The sequence below is a fragment of the Pyrgilauda ruficollis genome, unplaced genomic scaffold (assembly GCF_017590135.1).
Source record: "Pyrgilauda ruficollis isolate IOZ18807 unplaced genomic scaffold, ASM1759013v1 scaffold51, whole genome shotgun sequence".
NCBI classification, from domain to species: Eukaryota; Metazoa; Chordata; class Aves; order Passeriformes; family Passeridae; genus Pyrgilauda; species Pyrgilauda ruficollis.
This window is the reverse complement of record NW_024526711.1, coordinates 607,731-633,066: the sequence shown is the minus strand read 5'-3', so window position 1 is coordinate 633,066 and position 25,336 is coordinate 607,731. Positions and strand designations below refer to the sequence as shown.

The 25,336-nt window shown below is 36.5% G+C and overlaps 1 protein-coding gene across 1 annotated transcript in view; it reads right to left on the bottom strand.

Annotated features, from left to right (window-relative positions):
• BCKDHB (branched chain keto acid dehydrogenase E1 subunit beta) overlaps window positions 1-25,336 on the bottom strand; it is a 106,125-nt gene that overhangs the window by 22,614 nt on the left and 58,175 nt on the right. Inside the window, exon 9 of the mRNA XM_041480409.1 lies at window positions 20,177-20,263. Coding sequence (XP_041336343.1) covers window positions 20,177-20,263 — 87 coding nt within the window. The remainder of the gene's footprint in view (window positions 1-20,176; window positions 20,264-25,336) is intronic.

The window sequence follows — 25,336 nt, the reverse complement described above, 5'->3', positions numbered from 1 at the left end:
CTTTTTAAAGAATAATTTAAGGTTGGGATTTGAAAATTAGTTTGATATTCCTTACAAACTTCCCATTGAATATTTGCTATTACAGGGTAAGAGGTTGTTTTTGTAGTTATCCTCAGAAAAAGAGATATATCTTTAGTCTTTAATTCCTCTTTTTCACAAACACCATTTTTTAGGCCCTCCTACCATCTGGTGAACTTTAGGCATATAAACTAAGGCTTCTGGATACTTGGAAAACTATGTCTTGCTAGATCATACAGGATCTTTATTAAATATGCTATGGTAGCTTAAATAGTCATTTTGATTGGGTTATGATACTATAAATACTTATTAACAGATTTTCTCTCACCAAGATTTTTCAGTGTGAATCCTTATTTTATAGCAATATAGAGGTATGCAAATATATTCAAAGGTATTTCAAGAACAGCTGGCCCTTCTGCTTCACTTACATTTTATTAATAGGCTCACAGAATCACAGAATTTATAGGGTTGGAAATTACCTCTAAGATAATTGAGTCCAACCATTAACGTAGCATTGCCAGGTCTCCCTCTTAACCTTGTCCCAATTTGTCACATGTACACATCTTTTAAATACCTCCAGGGATGGTGATTTCACCACCTTCCTGGGCAGCCTGTTCCAATGCCTGACAATCCTTCAGTGAAAAAGTGTTTCCTAATACCCAACCTAAACCTTCCCGGGTGCAGCTTGAGGTCATTTCCTCTTGTCCTACACTCCTGTCACAGGGAAGAGACCAACCCTCAGGTTACAACCTCCTTACAGGCAGTTGTAGAGAGCAACAAGGTCTCAGAGAGCTCAGGGATCACTTCCATCAGCTCACTCAATACCCTTGGGTGGATCCCACCCAGACCCATAAACCTGTATGTGTCTATGTGGTGTAGGAGGTTGCTGACCACTTCCCTTGGGTTATGGGATCTTCATTCAGATCCCCCCTTCTGCCTTTCAGCTCAGAGGGCTGGGTACACAGCTATTATCGTCTTCAGAGCAAAATTCTTAGTCACCTCTGCATTTTAAAGCTAATCTCCATACCACATCTTCAGAGATCAGAACGTTAATCTCAGTTCTAAATACATTCTTTATCTTATTAGAAATGCTGCATTATCCTGAATAAACAACTGTTCTTTGAAAAAGCACAGTAGTCCTCCTTTACTTGGTAAATAATCATTTATGTGGAGATAAATTGTTTGATTCTGAATAGACAAACCAGAGTGTCTTCAAGTGCTAATCACACATAATTTATTAACGTCTCCTTTAAACAGTAAAACTGAACAAGTACTCCTGAAAACAATGTGCTGTCTTATGAATGTTTATGAATTGTCTGAAGAGATGACATTAGCACTCCTTACTCAAAATTAGTAGTAATGTTTAAAAGGATACACTACTCCTTTTTAAAGAATAATTTAAGGCATTTTCAGCATGTAATTCTTACCAGACATGGAACTCATAAATCATCTATTGTAAATTATGCAGTCTATTGCAAATTATGCAGATAATTCAGCTGTCTGTTTTTCCTCCCTCTAAGAGTGGAACCTCTCCCTAACTTCAGTTTAAGTGAGGCATCCTAACCAAGCACCAAACACAAGATACAACAGAGATTAAACACCCTCTGCATATGTTAATTGGTTTTAGAGAAGGGTCAGCTCTTCTGTGTAAAATCCTGTTTTTTTATCATCTGCTATTTAAAAAATAGATAAAAATCTGACCTTAATCAATAAAAACTATGTCTGACAGTTCGCATTAAGAAATTATCTATCCACAATTAAATTAAACTATTGGCTTGTATTTGATTACAGAAGCAGCAAAATTGCGTTTGGAGAACATTCCCAATCAAGTATAGATACATGCAGAATATAAAATAGTCACAAATGTAATTGATTCAACATTTTCTTTGACTGTTATTAAACAATTTTTAAGTAATGCAAAATAAACAGATACCAATCAACACATCTCAGAGTTACAAAGATCATATGTTGCTATCATTTGTAAGTGAAGCTAGCAAGCTTTACATAACAACTCAAAGTTTAAGGAACTTATTTTCAGTTGCTGACATTTTTATTGATTGCACTGATGCCAAGTGGAGGTAAATTACATGAACAGTGGAGCTCAGTTAAGCAGTAATTCAATTCAGCTACACAATATTTGTTGATGAGCACCCACCTAGAGCAGAAATCTCAGCAAGATCAATTAGCGACCTGCCAATACTGCCACGGTTTAGGGGATGTCCCCTGCATTCCAAGTCACTACACCTCTGCAACTTCTGGAAAGACTTTGTGCTGCATTCTGCAAAATCCCTTACAGAGTGCCCTTGCTTAAGATGCAATGCATCTTAAGACAGTAACAGGTTTACTTGCAACTTCAAAATGCTCCTCTAATTATTTTTATGGCCTGAGTTCTAAAGAACAGTTTACCATTTCAGGTTTTCCTTAGATCATTTAAAAATATCTTATTGTAAATGAAACCATATGATTGCTTTCCTTCCAGAGCATTTGAAAGAGCTGCTAAAATAACTGAACAGTGCTGAATGTGACAAAAGGTAAAAATAAAAATAAGAAAGGTACACTAAAAACAGAGGGTAAGAAAAAACAATACAAACTAAGCTTTAATTATGCAACAGGGTCATCTAACTTGACAGTGTGGAGATCTGAAGTGTTCTCCAGAACACCCAGTCCACTGCCCCATACAGAACCATTCTGTTTCACACAGACAGCTTCCAGTAATCCCAAAGATAAAATGGATTCATACACTTAAGGCTTTATGGAAACTATGTGACACCAAGAAGTAAGAGATAAAGTAGAAGCCTTTTGTCAACAGCAGTCAAGGCTTATCTAGCACCAAGGATCAGGAGAAATAAGGTCAAGCAATCCTAGATAAGAGATGGACACCCGTGCTCCAATGCTCTGCTGCTTTTCTTGCTACCTTTTCCAAACAAACACATCATGGGTTCCCAAAGTTTCCAAACTGAAGTCCCCTTTTATCTAAATCAGCCAGCAATATACAAACCAGGAGTTTAGGAGAGAAAATTTTCCAGATTTCCTTCTGAGCACTGTTCCATTTGTCTACTTTTTGAGCCCAATTCCAGCTGTTGCAAAGGAATGCAGTGCAAAAAAAAAAACCTTCAGAGAAATCTGATGTTGAAAACCGTGCAACGCTGCAGGATACGAAGCCTACCAGACTTCCAAAATAAATACCCTCCTTCCTTCAAAAATAATAAAATATTAATTCAGCTTATCTTTTCCAAGTATCTCAAAGTATCACTGTTTGAACCTTAAAGTCTGTCAAGAGAATGTTCAAAGAAAACCCAAATTGACCTGTTTGATGATGACTGGGCTTGACAGACCAGATGAGAGGTAATTTAGGTAGTGGGAGATGTTAACACATAGCAAAAGCATTCCGGTCTCATATGGTCACTGCAGCTTTTCATATTGACACAATAACTGCCAGGCATTGAATTGCTATGTTTTTTCTTTCAGAAGTGCTATCATTAGTTTTCTTTTCTTTCCACCATAATATTCTAGATTAATTAGAAAAATTAGTTATGTAAGAATAGACTAGCCCATGCACTTCTGCCAATCCATTCTGTTCAGGCCACTGGGTACTATATAAACAAAACCCAGCATGGCCTTCCAACTAAATCAGGTGGTTGATACAAGGTTGAAGTTTTTGCTTAGAGAGACTCCCTGGTACCACAACAAGATTTATAAAAGCTGATTACTTCCTCAAATCCTGTATGATTGTAGGAATCAGACAGAGCAGGGATGTGATCTACAGAGGAATATAATTAATTCACATTTTTAGGAAGGGCAAGAAGGTTCTACAGAAATGTGAATCTACAGCTGTAAGCCAGTCAGCCTAATATCAAGTTTCTAGAAAGACAGAGCAAATCATTCTCAATTCCATGTCCAAGACCACCATGGGGCCTCAATGCCATGTCCAAGAGCAAAAGTTCTTTGGGAATGGTCAACATTAATTAAACAATGGCAAATCTTGCCTGATCAACCTGACTGCCTTCTAACAGGCGTTTTCAAAGATAATGGACAACGGGAGAAGAGTAGACACTGTTCTACGAGGATCTGGATCTGTCAGGTTCAAAGGGTGGTGATCAGCAGAACAAAATCTAATAGGAGGTGATTAGTAGACATGTTCCTTGGGGTCAGTGTTCACCAACAGCTTTATCAGCAATCTTCAGGGACTGAGCACACACAGCAAAAATACAGAGGGGAAAATATAGGAAGAAAGGATTGATAAGCGGGGACATGGAGCAGCTATTCAGAGGCACCTCATCACGCAGAAAAATGGAATGACAAGCACGTCATGGAGCACAACAAGTACTACACTCAGTATCCAAGCACTGTGAGCACCAATGCCGGCTGGGGACAGCTGGCTGGAAAGCAGCTCTGTGGAAAAGATGCTGGAAATCCTATCAGGCAATGAGCTGCATGACAGGTAGCATCAAGCACTTTCAGCAAGGGCAGGTAATGGCACTTTGGGCTGCGTTAGCAAGTCCAAGATCAGACTGGTTTTAAAGACTTTGCTTTCAATGTCTTCGTTTTGTGGTTTTGAAAATTGTATTCCTTACATGACACAAATGTAATCTTCCTGGGTTAATACTACAACTGGAAGTAGTTCTCAGCTAATGACTTCTTCCTCAGCTCTCACTGTCTTTTCTTTCAGGACTTTTCCTGGATTTTCATTTAAAAAATAAATTAAAAAGCTAGGAAAGGAAAACAGATAGGCCAAAGTCTGACAGATACATTTTTGTCAGTTTTTTTTTCTTGCTTTAAATGAACACTCTTTGCTAATGAATCATAACACATAACCCCTGTTCATACTATATTAGTTCAAAAGAATAAAAGCCAAAAATAATTGGCATCGGCAAAGATTTCAGATTTAAAGAGAGTGAGCACAATACATGCCTTGTGTTATTCCTCTGTACTGTACCAGAAACTCTGTAATATCCCATCATTACAAAATGTGCTTGTGAAAGAATATAAAAATAGGCAAACAAAATAAAGACCAAAACACTCAAGCTCAGAACACACAGTGCACAAAGTACATTCCCATTGTATTTACCCAGTCATTAGCTATCTGTTTGCATTGTATATGGGGAAGTGCAAAGTAAACCAGAAAGCCTGCTTGCGTAGGCACTGACATCAGGACTGTAGGGTTATTAGACACTGGACAACCTTTCGCAAAAAGCTTTTAGGATTTAAAAACTTTCTAAAATAACAGACATGGATTTACTGTGAGAACTGAGAAAATTCTAAGCCCTCATTGCTCTACTTTCTCTAATTAATGCTCTTTGCTATGGCAGGCACAGCCCCCAGCACTGCATGACAGAGGCGTCATGCCTTCTGTTGATGTAACATTCTTGAGTTTCAACATATGACTATTTAAAATCCATAAACACAGTGCACTAGATTATGCATTTCCCTGTTAATTAAAAGCTGTTATTTCTCTCCCATGCCATTGCCAAGGCACACAAAAATAGAAGGAAGAGTGGCCACAACTGTGAAAATATCTCCAAGATCTGTTAATGATCTTAATGATCTTCTCAAGAGCTGCAGCTCACATTGCCAACTACAAATGAGAAAGCAGAAAAAAGAGTCCAGAAGAACAGTAGCACAAACACATCCTTTTCAGCCCAAAAGAAACTATGGAACAATAATTCAATACACATTCATCTTTACGACAACACACAGACATGACTCTTTAGCAGAATGGCTATTGTAAACCTGTGGGGTTTGCAAGCACCATAGTAAGAGGAGAGTATAAAAGCAGCACACTGGCACATATCTCCCCAAAAACTGGTTTTTACTATTATTTCTTGTTATCCAGAAAAAAATGTTTTATCAAAATGGACAGAAAAACAAAATCACCTCTATAGGAAGCTTAATGTTGATGACTGGTTTGATTTTTCATGATTGATGTATACCAGCAGTTCAGCATCATTCACGTAACTTAGTCCAGTCGGGAGCTTAGGAACAAAACCTTCCCCTCCCGCCCCACGAAAAAAGAGAAAAATTTTACAGTTTAAAAAACCTAAGAGTTATTATTCCATTTTGGAAGCATCAAAACAATATTTATTTCACTATTTTCAAGCTTGAAAATTGCCAGTAAAATCTGCAGCCATACTTCTCCAATTTTTTTCCTTCTGATTTGCGTACACCTAACGATTCAGGAAGCACAAGCACTGCCACTTCCTTCAGGAGAGATACAAAGGCATGTTACAATATGATTACTTTTAATCACTTCAGCTGCCAGGCCAAACTTAATAGTAATTTGAAACCCTTATCTCAGCCATCTTCCTCAACTGCTTCATGTTTTAGTATATCTATTGCTAGTGAATTATGACAAAATTAAAAGCAAACACAGATTAATGGATTTTACAACTGACTGGAGAAAGGTATGATGAACATCTAGGACTCCTAAACAGTGAAGCTGCCTGGAATACTGTCAGAAATTTGTCTCTACGCCTTTGCAGAAACTGCCAGTTACAAGGAATAAAGCTGTTACACAGTGCAGCTATTTCCAAGCAAATTGCTAAGGCTCCAGCAATTGGAGTGGGTGTAAATGACAATTCTCTAAGAGAAACAGGGGGTTTCCTTTCAGCCCTCAATAGATATCAAGGGGCAGAGGGAGAAGATACCACCTTCAGGTTTTGTTGAAAATGATGCTGTTTGCTTTATTCAAGTTAACACATTCGTGATATCTCGTGAGACTCCATTCTAGCCAGTATCAGAGGGAACTTTCGTTATGACAGAAGGCAGCTTTGAGTGTTTTGATACTACTCAGGCTGTATTTTTCCTCTCAGGGAGAACATGTTTCATATCATTCCCTGTGGCTGAATTAAAGAGACTTTCCTCCCTCTGCTTGTGACAAAGAGGAAAGGAAAGGAAATGCATACGTGTTTAATTCAGTCACAACTGAATGGCATGTCAGATCTGTATATCCCGTAAATTATGAAGCCCAGCCTTTCCTAATGTTATCCCACATTTTTATAGCTCTTTCGTGCTGATGGTTTCAATCAGCATTGGAAGTGTTTACTTCTACTGCAATCCTGGCTGTGATATTAATGTTGTCACAGTCAGTCAAGAATAGGAGTAACCTATATATTGGCCCTTACATATCTCGTAATTTATTTCAGCCTTGTTTTGAAACACTGTAATAACCAGCTCTATTTTTATGCCTCTCAGTGCTACTGACCTTAACTATTGCAAAGCAGAACTGTATTAAGACAGATATTACACAAGGGCTGATAATTGGCCCTCATACCTCTCATATCCAAAGTGCCAGGTAACTCACAAGGCAGTGAGCACTGGGCTGCTGCCTGCAGCTGGCACAGTACCTGTTAGCACAAAATAAAGGACCAAGATCTCACACTTGCGATGAATTTTAAATATTGCACAGGGCTTTTCAAGTAAAATAAATCTTACTTCCACAGGTGTAAGTGATCTTCATCATATTTTTAGCAGCACTCCCATCTCATGACTCAGAGTAGGACTAACTTATGTAGAAGTACATCCTATACACCCTACAGTAAAGCATTAAAGCACTGGAACATGCACTAACAACCAGCATTTTTTTCCCCAGAAAATATTTTAAAATATCAGTGAGGAGGACCTGGTTTCAATAATGTAAAATATACCTACCATAATAAATATTTTAGGGGCTGATTAAAGAAAAACTGCCCACATAATTATAAAAATGTGTAGCCTATAGAACTTCAAAAACAAACCAAAATTCTATTTTGTTTAACACTGTTAAACCATTTTATTTTAGATATTCAGCAATTTTATTTAACTACCAGCTGCAGTCAGATTAGGGAAGATATTTTCTTTGGCAATGCATGCTTGTATGCTTAGAAATACATTTTATTCTGGTCATAGTTTAAGTTACTAACACTGGAATGCAAGTTTCAGTAGCAGATTTTTCTTTCATCTTTAATTCAAGCAGTATCATGTACCACCACGACTCAGACCTGAAATTCACTTCTGCATTATGAAGTCACTTGGCTGCCAGCATTTCAACAGTTCTCATAGTACAACTCTAGCATGCATCACAATAATTCTGTATTTAAAATGATATGCAGGATTTTCTTTAAAAGTCATAGCAGCTAATTGTATTATGTCATCTAGAGTGTATTCAGCTGCGATGTTCACAAGAAGTGATAATGAGTTGCCTTACCATGGCATCAATTATTATTCAATTATTTCTGCTTACTTTCTATTAGACTGTTTGCACACATTAAATACAAAATATATTATCAGTGTAACAGAAAAAAAGCCTATTATTTTACCACAGTGGATATGCCTCTGTCCAACAAATGTTATATGTGTGGTAGAGATTATTACATTTGCATCTTTTAAATGAATCAATTCCTGGTAAAGCCATGTTTTTAACCACAGGAGGCTCAAATTATGTATTCACAACATCACAGAAGTCACACAATTTTCTAAAAGTTAAGCAATTGAAAGGTTCACATCTCTGACATGAAAACTCTGAATTCAGTATGGAAAGATTTCTGAAACATAGTTTGCAATAATTCTCAGCCATTCTTTTTTGCAAGCCATCCTACCTATAAATAATGCTTGCTCAGGGGCAAGTTCAGCCCACAGGTAAGGAAATAAATCAGAGGAAAGGACAGGAAAAATTATTTTTATTCTAAATATTAATTTTATCTCTGTTTCAAAAAATTCTCACTATATTAACATAATAGATTTTTGTATATATTGGAATAATACATGTGAAAGCCAAGTCTCAATCTCTGTCCATGGGGAGGCAAATTTCATCATTTAAATCTGCAAACCATGAAACACAACACTGTTAAACACGAAAGTGCTGCTGCCTCAGGAAATAAGATACTCCCAAATCTACAACCCATTTTAAGAGACCCTTTTAAACCACACAACTTCACATCTTCTTATTTCTAAAGCACTCTAAATTTGAAGAAGTTCTGAAACCAGTAAATAAATGGTCAGATCTGGACAGAAAACCCAACACCTTTTCAGTCACATAACTACGAGTACAAAATTGCTGTGTAAAAATCAGATCTCTCTCAAAAAGTAGAACAGATTCTTTATAATGAAGTTTTGAAATGCTAGCTACGCCAAAGTTAACTAATGATGCGTTGATCTCAGTGGTTCAATTACCTTCCAACCAAAAACTTAAATACAGACCTTTCCTTTTTCTTTCAGTACTTTCTTTTGAAAAAGTATCACTGTGATTACGACATTTTTTCTCATTTCTTCCACAGATGATCTATGGACTATCAACTTGAAAAAGAAGAACTAGGAGATTAGATTACTTTAGAGTAGATTAGATTAACCTTTTGTTCCCTCAGTTTCTTGATGAGAACCACTAAGAAAAAGAAGCAAGCAGGATTGTTTCAGTAAGCTTCATGACAGATGTGGATTTTTTATTTTTTAAGTCAGGCAATATATTTAGGTGAACAAATACAGACTTCTAACTACAGATATCTTCTAAAGGAGAAAACCAGACACCTTTAAAAAAAAACTTATATGAGAAGGACTAGAAAACAGAAGACAGAGGAGTCTCACAAATGGTTTTAAAAACAAAGGCTAAAATAATAGAATTTCCTTTTCTGATTGTCTGTGACAAACCCACCATAATTGTGGCATATTTTTCAGATGGTTGTGTGATGCCCAGAAATACACTGTATTGCCTTTTAAAACTTCCAGCACGGCAAGACACACTGGATAATGAAGATTCCTTCTTCATTGCTGCTTTTACCATTTCATGTGGCATGGGTGCAATTTTGAACTGAATCATTGTGTTGAGGAACACTGAGTTCTCTCAAAAAATGTTCTGCATTTTGACGAATAGAGCTTAAAGTAAGTATGTCCAAGCTACAAGTTTACTCTTACAGCTGGCTGCTATACAGACTCATTTAGGTCTCCCAATATACAGTAAGTACTGGATATTCATGCAATATAAAGCATCCCCTCCTACAAATACCTCCACCACAGAACTGAAATAACTTGATCTTGTGAGTGTACATAAACATCAATAAATACACACACACTGTTTTACAGGGCTTGTACGTAATTATTAGGTAAAACCTGCAAGAAAATGAACTAGGCAAAGTTCCTTACATATTTATTTTTATTTTTAAAATTTCGCTGAGCCATTAACATAGAAGGCTAGACTTTTTATCTGTTTTGCTCTATAATTTCCCCCTATACTACATAGATTTTTAGATGCCACAGGTCACTCTTCTCTAATCATGCTATTCTGAACTATTCTGTTGCTCTAAACTAATAGTCTAGCCAGACCATTTCTAACAGCCATATCAAAATATGAAAGGCTAGGAAAAAACCAGAATATACTTGCATGAATCAGCACTTTACAACCCCAAACCAACACACCAAAATAATTTTTTTAGTAAATAAGACAAGGTAGTGATTGCATGGTCCAAGGAAGTAAACCCGACATATAGTGCAATTAAAAAACTCCACATTTTTCTTTACTCTGGCTAGCCAGGGTGCCTTAGTACATTCTAAGTTGCTATACCTGTGGCTAGTAAAGGACTCTAGAATCCCACTGAGGCATTTGGAAAAATTATGCCAAAGGCTGAGCGACATTCACTACCCAAGAAGTTTTTTACAGCTCCAGGGCACTGGAAATTGAAAGAAAGGTCATTATTACACTTTTACAGGGGACTCCTGGGCTGCCTATCACAAACTGCTGTTCAAAGCACTTACTAGTAGTTCTCAAGCAACTCATAATTTACTGGGAATTAAACATAATGCCAAACAAAACAGAATAAGTTAAACACGGTATCGTTCCGTTTTCAGGAGAGAGAAGTTGAATATCCTTGAATCAGTAGTTGCTTTGCAGATTGTCTTATTCTGGAGCCCCATCACAGATCACCTGCTATCAGACTAGAGTCAGAATTTCAAGAAACTTTATTTATATTAAATTTCATTAAGCAACAGTTAGTGATTTGACAGGGTGTAATACAAAGAACTGCTGAGTAATAGGCTTATCAGGGACCCCAAATTGCTAGAGGGAAGTTCATAGTTCTGATGTTCTCCTAGATCATCATTAGCTATATTTACATATCAGTTAGAAATGCTGACATTACTGAACTACAACATGGTATTAGAGGGGGAAAAAAAAAAGAAAAATATCACTGGATCACAGAGCAGAAAACGTAAGATGTACAGTTCAGAAAAGGTTTTTTTGCCCTCCTCACAATTAAAACCATTTCATTTCTATCAGCTGTATGAGCTATCAGAAATGTAAATGTTAGAATCACAACATGATTCTAATCAAAACAGTTTGCATTAAAACTGTAAATGCAAACTCTATCTTAGAGTAAATAAAACCACAAAAATGTTCCTTACATTAGAAGAATTCCTGATAGCTAGGAAGATGAAAATGCAAATGAAGGGCAGTGCACAGAAAAGAGAAAATTTTAATTCTGCCTCAGTGCCCATGTTTTTGGTCTTTTTCAGAATTAGCACATGGAAGACTAAACACATTGTTCGAAGTTATAAATCACAACGAATTAACATGGGTGTATCAGCAGGACAATGATGCTGGAGCTCAGCCTCAGGCATATGAGCATTTGCATGCCAAATTAAATATTAGAACATGGAAAAAATGTCCTTATTGGATACACTAAGAGCACACTTTATACTCTACACTTGAGTGATTAGGGTGAATCAAACACTGAATTGTTCAGTAGTTAAAACTTTTGATTTCACTGAACCACAATGACTTTCAGCATATTCTGCTACTTTACCACTTCGTATTGCCCAGGGATAAACTCGTGCCTCTTCAGGAATTTGCATTTAAAAATAAAAGTACTTGGCTGCACCAGTACTTCTGTACCCCACCGATGCAAGGAAAACCAGTTCTGAGAGGAGAAGACAAACAGGGTTTGATGCAGCTGGAAAAACTGCTGCCCTCTGCCTAACACCCAAAGCAGCTGAAAGTGGCACAGGAAAGAGTTATTTTGTTTCAATCCCAAAAGCCTTTGCTAAATCCATTACTTGAAAATAAGTAACTCCATAGAAAGCATTCAAGTCAACCCCCAGTTTTAAAAATGCTCTTTTCTCAGTTGAAGGCTTTTGTTAAAAGTGCCTATCTCACAGGGCTTTGCCTACCTTAAATGGCAGCCTGGAGAAGCAGGCAGTCACAAGCTGATCACTGGCTTGAGCTTTCCCTGTTCCATCCATGGTGAGGTGTTCATGGGCACACAGCTCCCCTCCAACCCATCCTTTCCATCTGTAAGCTCAGGTCCTGCAGCAGCAAAGCCGGCATGTGCAGCACACTCCAAAAGAGCGGGCATTTACCCACATACACTGGGAACAGTTCCTCAAAACCTTACTGCTGGACTTGTTCTTTCACCTACACAAGACTTTTATTGAGGCAGAACTTATTGTACTCCTCTCCTTTCAGTGCCTATGGAAACTGCCAAGCTCCTGTCTCATTTTTCATGTAAACAAACACCTTTAGCCCCATAGAACATGGGAAAAGCTTATCCCAACCCATATTTTTTAGACAGAACAGACCCAAAGCCAAGTAGATGGGCACACTCACACAGTGTAGAAATCCATGTCCAAATAAGTGCCAGTGGAATTCAAACACAGTTTAATCATCTGCTATCAAGAAGGATGTGCCACAGGTGGCTGACTGAAACACCACCTGAAGGCAAAGCACTGGTTCATGTCCTCTCTCACACATGGAATGACACGGTGTCCAAAGCCAAGAGGAACAAGTGTGCATGAACAACCTCGTGGCTGGGACAACTCTTAGCCCACGTGCCCACTTGTTCATGAAGTGCTTCACAGAAGCTGAGAACATTTCAACCTAAGCTGCAGATTAATAAGACATTTTGATATTTGTTACGTCTAGAGACTGGACTAATTGGGCATGTAAACACTTAATGTTTACACCTTTAGATAATGTATTCTGGGGCTGATTTTATGAAAATCCACCACTTTTGAGCACTTCATTTCCCAATGTTGAATGCCGTTTTAGGATTTGCAGGGTGAGTGTTTGTTTTAAGAAACGTATTTGGGAGGTTTGCACAATACAGAATACTGTGTCCTGTTCAATATTTGGCTATACTGAAGTCATTAAATCCCTTTTCTCTGCTCAGTATTGAATTTATTCCAGCCTAGAGAGAACACAACAGTCCCTTGTAGCTGAACTGGTAACATATAACATATGCCACTATTACAATAATTTGCTGTTTTCATTGTAGAAGAATTTGTTCTTCCTTATGTTCACTAAAATTAAATAAGTATGCATAAAGTCTCATGGGTAAATTGGACTTTATCACATGATAACATCAAACAAAACATTCTAAAAGTCCATTTCATCCTGTGCTGAATTTCTCACATCCTCCACTGCATTTCCTAGTTGTTAACCAAGACATCTGTGTGGGTATAGGTGTCAGAATGTAAGACAAATGAAAATTAAGATACCTCCATGCAATGAGACAAACTGTAATAAGAGACTTTTGTGCAACATCCAAAACAGTTTTGGCCTCATGGATTTAGTGTGAAGAAAGTCCCAGGCACCACCCTGTGAACAGGCATTGCTTGCTAGATTTTGGTTCTCTTTTAAATGTGATATAGGTTCAGGAGAATGCCATCTCTGACTGACAAACACAACCACCAAATCCCAACAGTTGGGCTCACAAACCCAGGACTGCGCAGGCACTACAGCAGTGAGGGGCAATACTCCTCCACAGGGCACACAGTGGAGTACAAGGCACAGAATTTCTTCTTTTTTACACAAGAAAGTAAAGCATAAAAAAGCTAAATGTTTACTGCTATATCCAAGCTCTTTAGAAAGCTCTTTTAAAATAAAGAATAACTCTTAGCTTGATAATTAATATAAACTATTCACATTAAATTCATACATCAAATTCCTAATCTGAAAGCAGATTTTTTTTAATATTGAGTTTACTGAACTTTTCAGAATCACTGTTGAATCTTACTTTTCAAATATTTTTCATAGTGCATAAACCTTTTTTTTAAACAGATCAATAACAAAGCTTAATTTCCTTTCTAACATTTTGTCTATTTACCTTTATTTTCTACATTGTGTAACAAAATATGCTGACATTCAATGCTATACAAGACTTCAGACTTAGCAAAAATTTCTTCTATCTGCTTTATGATGCAGTTCATCCTGCATCATAAATTGGGAGTTTGCTGAATTGTTTAGAGTCACATTTAATAAACGCAGGCAACACTTTAATGTACCTTTGTCTCCAGTCACTGAATGGCAACTTTATGCTGGTATTTCCCTTACTGCTCCCAATCTCTCACTTAAGAAATAATCTTATTGCTTTTCATAATTATGGCTTATTTCTGTGTACTTTGATTTTCTTTTCCTTCAGAACCCTGTTCTTTTTTGTATTGCTAAACAATTTATACCCACCTTGAATTTATTTGCCTGCATTTATTCTAGCTTTCCTTTACATTCTATATTAATATTTTCTAGACCACACTCCTACTGACAGAAACTGATGGTGTGAGCTATAAAACCAGACTTTTATATTGTAGTGTGTGATTGCTGCTAGATGTGCCGAGAGTGATAGTGAAAGTTAAACAGGATAACAAATGAAGGATCACATTGTGTCAATATTTAATCTCTTCCAATTTTACTGCCCATTGTAATTGTGATTTACTGTATTGTAATTGTGTCAACGGAAGTTAAAAACCATCAATTCAGAAGTAATAATTTTCTTACATCAGCTGAACAACCATACTGCTATACCTGCATGTTTTAGTGAGCCTTTTCCTTGGATATTTATGTTACATTTAGTCCAGAGCTTCTTTCTTTAGCCATTCCATGAAATGGTACTCAGTGAAAAGGGATTGTGTCCTACAAAAAGCTGTCCAGGCTGGCCTCAATTATTTTTCTAATCAACTCAGGGAAATATAATTTGAGTCTTTTTATTATTTCTCCAGATGAATAGAGAACAATTAAAATTTCCTTCATTTCCATAATTATGTAGTTCTAACAATTTGTACCTCAAGCTCCTCCAGCTTCTTAACACATACACATTCCATTATGCCTCAAAGGTCAGTTCAAAAGGCAATTTGCTTCAATACACCTTGTGAGAATGAAAACATTTACCTATAAATGAATAACAATTAACCCAGAATCACTGCTTTCAGTAAAGTCAGACTTTTGATACCAGTTTACAGCCTGTTCATTAAAATAAGATTTCAAGTGGCACCAGCATAAAATCTGATGCTATTCACTGTAACTTCAAAATCAATCCCAGAGACAAAGTTATTCATTAGTTCCTTTGGCACAAAGTACAAACACAGGTGCATAATCTGAAAGTCAAACCTGGTCCCATGGATATTTTTAAGTTCTGCATTGCATTCACTTCCTCAAAGCACCACAGAGACTCAGAGAGGACTCTTACAACTTCCTTGGGAAATCCCACCCTAACTTCTACTCATGGGAAAACTGAAATAATGGAACTGTTTGGAATATCTCAACATCCCAAATTCTAAAGACAGATAAAGCAATGGTATGAAGAAGTATTTGGGACAAACATTCTGAAAGCATTTTGTTGGGAAGGTGAAAGTTTTCATTAGGATTCTGTAAAATAATAGTTACTCAACACAGTTCCTGTTCAATATCAGTCAGTACCAGGTCAGTTTATTTTAAATGTTCATACTGCTGAAATCATTACATTTCTCTTTCTTGTTCTTTAACTTTTTTGGGCACATTTTTTCCTATGGTAACCTGCATTAGGATATAACTTCTGTGGAACTCTTATGTCTTACAAAGGTATTTCATGATACACCCACTTTTCCTTTTCCTGAAATGCTTCTCACAAAACCAGCTCATCTAACAGTTTCCCCCAATGCCATGTTCTACCAGGAAATTACACCACTTACTGGAGATTAGGCCTAATTTTGCTGCAGGAGGAAGAAATCTAAAGTATCACTGATCAAACAGTCAAATTGTTATATCAAATTTGTAGACACAGAATGCAATATTTGAAAAAAAAAAAAAAGATCATGTAACTCAACTCTCAGAAACAGGTTATTTCACTGAGTTTCTGAGTCTTATCCTCTGATTGATACCAGTCCTCTGGAAGGCCAATACTTCTGTGTAATTCTGAGAAACATGCCGAGTCCTCTGGAAGGGCTCCTAAGGACTGAGCTGTGCTCACCTGTACATTTCTTTGGTAGCTGACCAAACATCCCCTGGGCAGGCAGATGCCCAAGGACAAAGTACTTACCAGGCAGTAAGAAAAGAAACTGTGCTAAAGACAGGAACCACAATTAAATCAGAATTGCTCTGTTCCTGCAAGAATGATGCATCTGCGCGACTGCCTACAAAAAACAATGTGCTGACTTGTTACTTTATAGACAGCAACGACTTTTACCAGGTCAGCTAACAAATTTATTTACTCAGACACATTTCTTTTACTTTAATAACAGCATATATTTTCATGGTGTATCTAGCTATAATGGCATCAATGTACATAAAAATCAAAATTCCTAAATGAAAATTTAAATTCCTTAAATGAAAACATTAAAAATTATAAGAGTAATTTTCTATTTTTAATAATTTTAGCCATTTCTTGCAGAGAATGGGTAGAAAACCACCAAGATCATCCTGAGATGTACATTTCCTGTATTTGCAGGATCACTACCAGAAGGTATATGCTACTTCCCTGAATTTACTTCAGCCCTATCAGAAAATAGCAGCCACCATATTATTGAAGCCACAATACAAGCTTCCTTTTCATCCCTTTCTCTCTCTATTTTCCCATATCTGTGTTTCCCCAAACCACCTTGGCCCTCACATCTCTCCAGTTTTGATTCCTTCTCTAAACATCCCACAAGGCTTGTATGATTCCAAAATTCTTCGTCCTGCATCTCCTATACCAAGTTCCCAGTGCTGGCAGGCAGCAACCCTGTGAAGTAATCTGAAGAGTCTCTTACTCTTTGTGCTAGCTGTCTCCATCCTGCCTGTTTCTCTTTTTTTTTTTTTAATTTTTGTTTTTAAACAGGACACAGTTACTGGATTTATGTTTCTATGTATTACAAATGATTAATATACTGATGATTTCCACACACAATTCTTCATTATTTTGGAAGTGACATCTCAGTGGGCTTCTCTCCCAACACTTCTCAAACTATGCTGCAAATTTAACCCTTTCTCTGTTGAACGTGACAGTTTTGCAAGACTTTATAGAGAATACAAACTATTTTGACTTTTAACTATACGTGTACTGAATTTGTCCTGGTATCTCTTGCTCAGAATATCTCTTCAGAATACCGACTGAGAGAACTTATGAAATATTGTGGGCAAAGTTGTATCATGTAGAGTTTTAAGTACACCATCTTTTCTTGGGTTTAGTTTTACATCTGAGCAGAGCAAATGACCACTCAGTGCAGTAACATACCCCTTTTAAATATTCTGTACTCAACACACAACAAATCTGATTTAACATGCTCTCCAAATGCTGCTTTTAATCTCTCATATGCAAAAAGGAAAATATTCAATGTACTTTTTCCTATAGTTTGTGAGTGAAAGCCATTATTATCATTTGATCTCTTTTCCTTGAATTGTATATCACAAGAAGGGTATGTGACCACTAACTTTTAAAATAGCCTATATACTTCTATTCACCTTATTCTGTGATGAGACCTCACAGCAAGGATGGAATAACAATATGGAAACTAACCATCTAATCCAACTGGACATATTTTATTGAAGTCTTATTACTTCCATGTGTAAGAAGAAACTAAAGCCAACTGCAATCCCCAATTTTTGGCTTTCTCAGTATGCATCATATCCAGCAAAAGAGAATTTCACTTTTTGTTTTCATTTTTACAGTACAGTGAAATTAGCCTTAACTTCATCATTAAGAGATCAAGATTTTTAAATAAGAAAAGCAAAGTCTTGATTATGCCTAAAGCAATACTGTTCTTTAAAAAGTTGTAACTTTTTATTTTAATCTCTTTTGCAGTATAATCTTTCAAGTACTCATATCAAAATTTTAGTATAGATGATAGAATCTTCAAGAATGGAGACACAGAGTAATGACAAAATGGTTATAACACAGAGTCAAGTCAAGCAATTTATATTAAAGAAACTTGTCATGGATAAATGCAATGGCAAAGAATTATATTCAAATTTTTTCTGAAGGAGCATATCTAATAGACCAATAATTCTTAAGATACAAAGCCTAGTTTCCTAAGAAAGATGAATATAAAATCATGAGCAACTATAATGAAACAAATATTTTCTTTCAATATTGACAGAGATAAATAGCCCTTTACTAAAGCACTTTCAACTTTGTTTTCTAAACAAGTGATATTTGTCAGATATATCTCTGATATGAAAAACAACACCTCAAGAAGGATCAATCAGGTAAGTAGCTTTTTCAGTGAAGGTCAGAGAATTAAAAACTCATATTGTAATTTTAGCAATATGTTGGGCATCCTGAATTTTTCCAACATTATTTACTGATAACATTTTTTTCTCCACTCACTTTTTTTTCCACCATAAATGCTTTCCTCTGTTATACGGTAGATTTTGACTTTGCTGCTCACCTTAGAATAGTTTTCTCCTCAAATGTCAATAATAATACAAGATTCTAGAAGATAGGCTGTTTTGGTTGAGTCTATTTCACATTTTTGTGAGAATTTAAAAAGAAAATTAATTTCCTGCACTCACAGCTGGCAGGACCTTATGGCTTTATTAGCCCTAGTTTAATCAGAGGCTATCTACTAAAGAAAGGAGGTCAAATGCTGATCATTTAGAAGGATGAAAAATTATGGAATCATAGAATGGTTTGGATTGGAAGGGACCTTCATCTCATTCCAACTCCCTGCCAGGGACATCTTCAACTAGACCAGGTTGCTCAGAGCTCCTCCATTCAACCTGGCCTTGAACACCTCCAGGGATGGGGCATTCACAGCTTCTCTGGGAAACCTATTCCAGTGCCTCACCACCTTCACAGTAAAGAATTTCTTCCATATATTTAACATGAATTTCCCTTTGTTCAGTTTGAATCCATGACTCTTTCTTATCGCTAAAGTTCCTGATGAAGTGCCCTTCTCCAGCTTCCTTGTAAGCTCCCTTCAGACACTGGAGGGCTGCTATGAAGTCTCCGTGAAACCAAATATTTGATTCTTAATGGAGAAAACATTTTGGTAGACAAAATGAATTTACCCTAATATGATTATGTTAAAATTAGTACAACTACTCTTTAAAAGAAACTGTACCACAAAGATAAAGAAACATAGTATTCTGATTCCTTCTGCATATTTAATTCAGAATTACACTCCCAGAATGAATAACACTATTCCTTCCCAGAAAAAGGCTAATTACCAAGTTTTAATTACTGCCTATATGATTTATATTTTGTGAATTTTACAGTCCCATTTCACTCTAGTCCAATAATTTAACTATTCTGAAATAATAAAAAAAGAGTCATCAGATAGTGATGAACACACTTAATTTAGATATTTCTAGAAACTAGAACTACTGATGTGCATAGGAAAGAAATCAAGTTAAGGGGAAAACTCCAAAGAGATACAGGTATAAAGCACATCAGAAAGCTCAAAAGGACTTCCAAAACCTAATGTTCCAGATGTAACTGATACTGATGTACATCTCAGCCTTTCCAAGCTGTTCTGTACTTACGAGCTCAACACGCGCATGAGCATCACCAGAACACACGTGAACAACTTCTGCAGACTTTTCTCAAGAGATCTCTGAACACTGTGTGTCACAGTGTGTTATACTGTGCTGGACATGAATGCTTTTTCTGTGTCTGATTTCAACATTCCTAAAATGTATTTTTAAGAAGCTCAAGGGATAAGCACATGAGAAAAATAAAAAAGAACATTAAAACCAGACTACACATGAAGATTTTCCCCCTGCATCTCACAGTACACATTCTCCCTGCTTTGCAGGGGAAGTTAAATTTCTAGCTTAGCAGACACTATGCACAATGCCTAGTAGGTACATGATTTCTCATTTGTTCAGCTGAAGAAAGGCAAGCATGCACAAAACTGCAAAAGAGAATAACTTTTAAAAAATATAAAACCTCAACTTCTAATGTAAAGTATTTCTTCTACGGGGAAATATATTCATCCACACAGAACACTTAAAAACATATAACCTGTGTACCTGAACTGTGGAACTGATTTCAGATGCAAATCCTCCTGTCAAGGGAGCCTCATGGCTAATCAGCAATCGCCCAGTCTTTGCCACCGACTGAAAAAGAAAAACAAATGCCCAAAATGTCATCAAATTACAGCTCTCGTGATTTCTTACTTGTACTACTTGTGGAATATATGAAATATGTGACTTTGTTAGCACTGTTAGAACACAGCTACTTTTCCCCTCTTGCATTTCCAGTGAACAATAAATTATCCTAAAAGACTCAACTGACTCATTAATAGGATGGTTCTATACTTACTATAAAAGTATTCACATTTTCCACTCAATTTTAAGAAAGTAACAAGAATAAATTTAAACCAGTTTCATATTAATTTACCCTATCAATGCAAACTGTAACATTTCTGAAACAGAATAAGAATTTTAACAAGTAGCCAGGAAAAAACTGAGTCCTCAAAATACTAAAATATACATACACAAAGAAATTCTTCCCTGATATCGCTATACAAATAAATCCTATATAAAGTCATGAAACACTGCTATTCATAAAGTAAAATTGCTAAATAAAAATTTTAGGAAGAAACGTGTGGATTAGTGCTACACATTCAAATTTTACATGGCAATTAGAAGTACCGCTTTCTAATTTTAGATTTCAATATTTGTGCACTTGTTATGTAATCTACTTCATAGCTAAATAAAGGGCATAATATATACAGATGATCTAATCATCTTTGATCAAAAAACCAAAACTGTGCTCATTGGAAAAGGTAACAATGTAACAAAATATTTTTAATCTTATGGGAAATATAAAGCCTCACCACACACAAATATATTGATATTTATTGGAACTATGCTAAATTGCCTGAATCAAACAGTATCAGATACCTTTAGTAAGAAATATGGTAGCAAAGTGTCTGCTTCCATGACATGCATTTTATAATAAAAAGGCTCATTAAAAAGTTTCATAAACTCCTAGATATGTACACCAGAAAAAAAATCAATTATTGTGTATGTTAATCTTTCAAGAACAGTTACAGTCTGACATTTAAGATAAATACATAGTGTACTCCTGGTCTAATGTTATCCATCAAGTGGAAGAGCCCAAGACAGCGCTTGCTATCAGAGCAGACCTTCTGAACACTGTGATCTCTAATTTAATGTCTACACCAGCACACTCTCCAGCCAGACAGCTCCATGTTATCTACATAATAGGATACATAAAGGCAATGCTCTAATTATGCAGCTTTCTCTCTGATTCGAGTATTTTACTAATTCTTTTGCTTTTCTAGCAATGACTCAATCAGTGGCTCTAACCAGCTCATGCACAGATGTACTGGCAACTCGTAGGCTATAAACATGTTCCGTATACTGTACTACAAAATGGTTTCAAAACATTCAGAGCTAAGCAAGACAGAAAAAGTAATTTCAGCAGTTGGAAACTAATCCAGTTACATAGGCTGATTTCCTGGGGTATTTTTCCAGCACTGGAAACTCATATCTAAAGGAACAGAGGTATTAACTGCACTGTAAATCTGTCTAGTACATCAGAACAACAGTTCCATGAACAAAATGTACACTCCAGTTTTAAGCTGATATGATTAAAACTGATACAATCAGTTGCTATAGTACAAGTTACTATAGTAAAACTGATACAACTAATCAATGTTAAAGTTCAGGCCAGTTGTTCAGGGTTTTTTTAATCCTCTATTTCAAAGAAAGATTCTTTTGCATTACAAGCTGTCATTAAAGTTACAGATTTTGTTTCTCAGAGGATAACAGAGTATAATCCAACACTGTTAGTATATGGGAAAATTCACACAGGGTCAAACCAATAAGCCATCAGTCCAGTAAATTATCTCCCCAGAGATAATTTAATGTTTAGGGAAAAATAAGAAAAGGACCTTTAATGTGTTCCTTCACTATGTCTCAGTCTCCAATTATTTTGACATCTCCAGTTTCTTGAATCTAATATGGACTTTTATACTAAATAATTAATAACTTTATTTCATCTGTTCTCAAATTGAATCCATGTAAATAAAGAAAAGATGGGGGGAAGGAAAAATATTCTCTTCTTGGTAACCTGCTTCTACTGTGTGAGAAATCCTTGCTTTTACAAATGATTCCCACGGGAAGTCCATGTCTGTGGGAGCTTGTTAAGAGTGAACAAGCAGCTGTGATCACCAAGCATTGCATACAAACATCTCAGCCCTACTATAACACACTATATGTATCACTCCTGCTAAAAAATCATGCAGAAGTTTGGTGCTTTTAGAACCAAACCAACCCTACAGTACATTTTTCAGGAACACATGCAATCTTAAGTATTTCTAGTGTTTGTAAATGAGTCGTACCTACTAGTAAATTGTTCCAGTTTTTACATCCCTTCCTGGTTACAATTTTGCCCTATTTCCAAACTAATTTGCTGATTAAACTTCAAAGCTGCTGCTTCATGTTTTATTTCTGTTTGCTAGAAGAAGGTACTATCTATTATCACATTTCTGCTCCCAAATGAATACATTAAGACTGTGAACAAATGGTCTCTTAACCACGATTTTGCTAAATTAAGCAGACTGAGCCGTAAATCTTTCAGCAGACAGCACATTTCCAATTCCTTCCTCATTCTTACAACCCTGCTCTGAATCATTTGCAGTTTTCTATGTCCTTCTTGAAGCACACCCATCTGGAGCCAGTATTCCAGATTTTTTCAGAACACCATCAAATGCAAAGATAATGGAGCTGCAGTACTGCAGCTCTTGGATGTATGAAGCCTGTTGGCCAAAGCATAACAGGAGAAGTCCAGCTTTTAGTGATAACTGCAACTCCCTGCTTGTGGGAATGAAGGCTAAAGCACAATGGTTTCCTGGAGTAAAGATGAAAATATAGTGTGCCTTTATTACTTCAAGACACAAAATTATATTTGGACATGCTGAAAAACATCTTATGTGCCTGAGCTTAGCTCAGTTAATGAGCTTATGTTCTCTTTATCAGTAACTGTCTATTTTATCTGTTTCTTACCTCTAACTTTTTTACCAGTAACGCAATGTTTTCCATATACTTGATAGAAATATGAAAAAAACAGGTTCAAAATCCAACTTTGCAGAACCTTGAGACTATTTCCATTCACTGTCACTGCCTTTCTATGCCACACAGTTACAAGTCAGCTCACTAATACTGTCTTACTTCTCAAACTATGATAATTCATTTTTGAGCACCTATTAAATGTTCTCAATGCTGAACTGTTGAGCATGTATTTCTAATTATTTTTGAACAGCTGCTTCTTTCTTGATAGTGTCTTCTGAACTTACAGATCATTCTCCCCAATTAATTTAGTACAGTTTTTTGGGGGGAGAAACTGATCCATAAGGTATCAAGACTAAGAAATTCCTGGTCAAGAAATAACTTTCAGTTAGCAAACATAGTGCAGTCTTTGTATGCCCTCTTAATTTTAATTACGATATTGTTTTTCTATCTTACATATGACAGCACAATACAGTAATAACAACAGACAACAACAACAGATGGGATTCATCTAGATACAATTTTTCAATATCTATTACAACGAAAAAATATTTCAGTCGACATAGCTTAGAACAAAGCCTGCTAACAGATTCATAGTGTCCTAGAAAGCTAACATTTCATTTCTATATCTTCAAATGAAAATTTAACCTTACTTCCTGGAAGCAAAATAGTTACTCAGTTAAAAGTACAAATTTCAAAACTAGCTGCTCTACTATCTACAGGGCACAGCAGACATGGTTAGTGATTATTTGCATGTATCATCATTGCTCTTTCATAAGTAATTAATTTCACTTTATAAATCTATGGCAGAACATTAGCTCCTGTTAATTTAGACGAGGTGATCATTCAACCACCAGGATAACCAAAGCCCAACATTGAGAAGAGCATTTAGAGTACAAATAAATGCAGCTCAATAACATCAGGTACTGGGGTCCTCAACCAGACTTCCTAGGAAACACCACTGCATAAAACTGGAGAAAACAGTGGCTAAATCTGCACAGTGTAGCAAACTGGCCAACATAGAATCCTACCATTTTACCACTTTTTCTGAAGGTGGATAGATGGAGTGGTTTTATTGGTCTGGATTAGGTACAGAAAAGGATGGCCTTTCAAAGAACAATGCATTTTGTCCCCTCACAACCAAACACCTGTATTTCTGTACAGGATTGATTCACCCCATTTCCCCAACATCCACATTCTGTCTTCCAAAACCGTAGTCTTTACAGTTTATTACCTAAGTAAAAAATTAAGATTTTGAAATGCATGCACATTCTGCAGCTCATGAAGATCACTTTTGAAAATATATCTTCAAAAGTGTGGTATGGCTTAAGAGATTAGCACTGATGAAAATGTTACTTCTTTACAACTAGAAGTTGTTGCTTGCTGATCTTTAAAGTCTACATACACTTCAGAGGGCACCAAGAGATTCTGTATATACATCATATCTCGAATTAAATGAAAATTGATTTTTTTTTTTTTTTTTTGCCATCTTCAGTAACAGACCATAAAGGGAAGTCAGAGGCAACATCCAGGCACTTAGAGAGCATGGCTTCTCTCTGTATCATGGTCATTCTGTGCTGTCACAGCCAAGTCCAGATGATACAACCCTGGGATTTCAGGAGAGGGAGAGGTCCTACTCTGCCCAGAACCTCCTTTTCCCAACCCATCCCTGACATCTCCTCAACACCAGCACGGCTACTGGGAAAGTCACTTGACAGGGATAATCTGATTTATCCTGTACAGTTAGCACAGAGCAGCAAACACCACTTCAGAGACAGATTTTGAGATGAAAGGCATATCAAGATTTGCACAGAAAAAGCTTCAGCAGTTCTCTCTCCTTCTGGAAGGCAGCAGAGACCCACGTTATGGCACACCAATGTCACCTCTGCTATATGCAGTTATTAGAGAAGAGAACTCTAGGGCTTTAAACTATTCAATTAGCCCCCCAAAAAAAACCAGAAACCAATACTGAATATACTCTTCCACCTCAACTTCATTGTCCTTTCTGTTTTACATTGGTGTCATTCACAAGAATGACAACTGACAGTGCATCAGAGAAAAAGGCTAACAGCATGATCTAATAAGGAAATGGAAAAAAAACTAATGCCTCTGCAAAACAAATGCTTTCAGGGTGCACTCTGAAGGTTTACT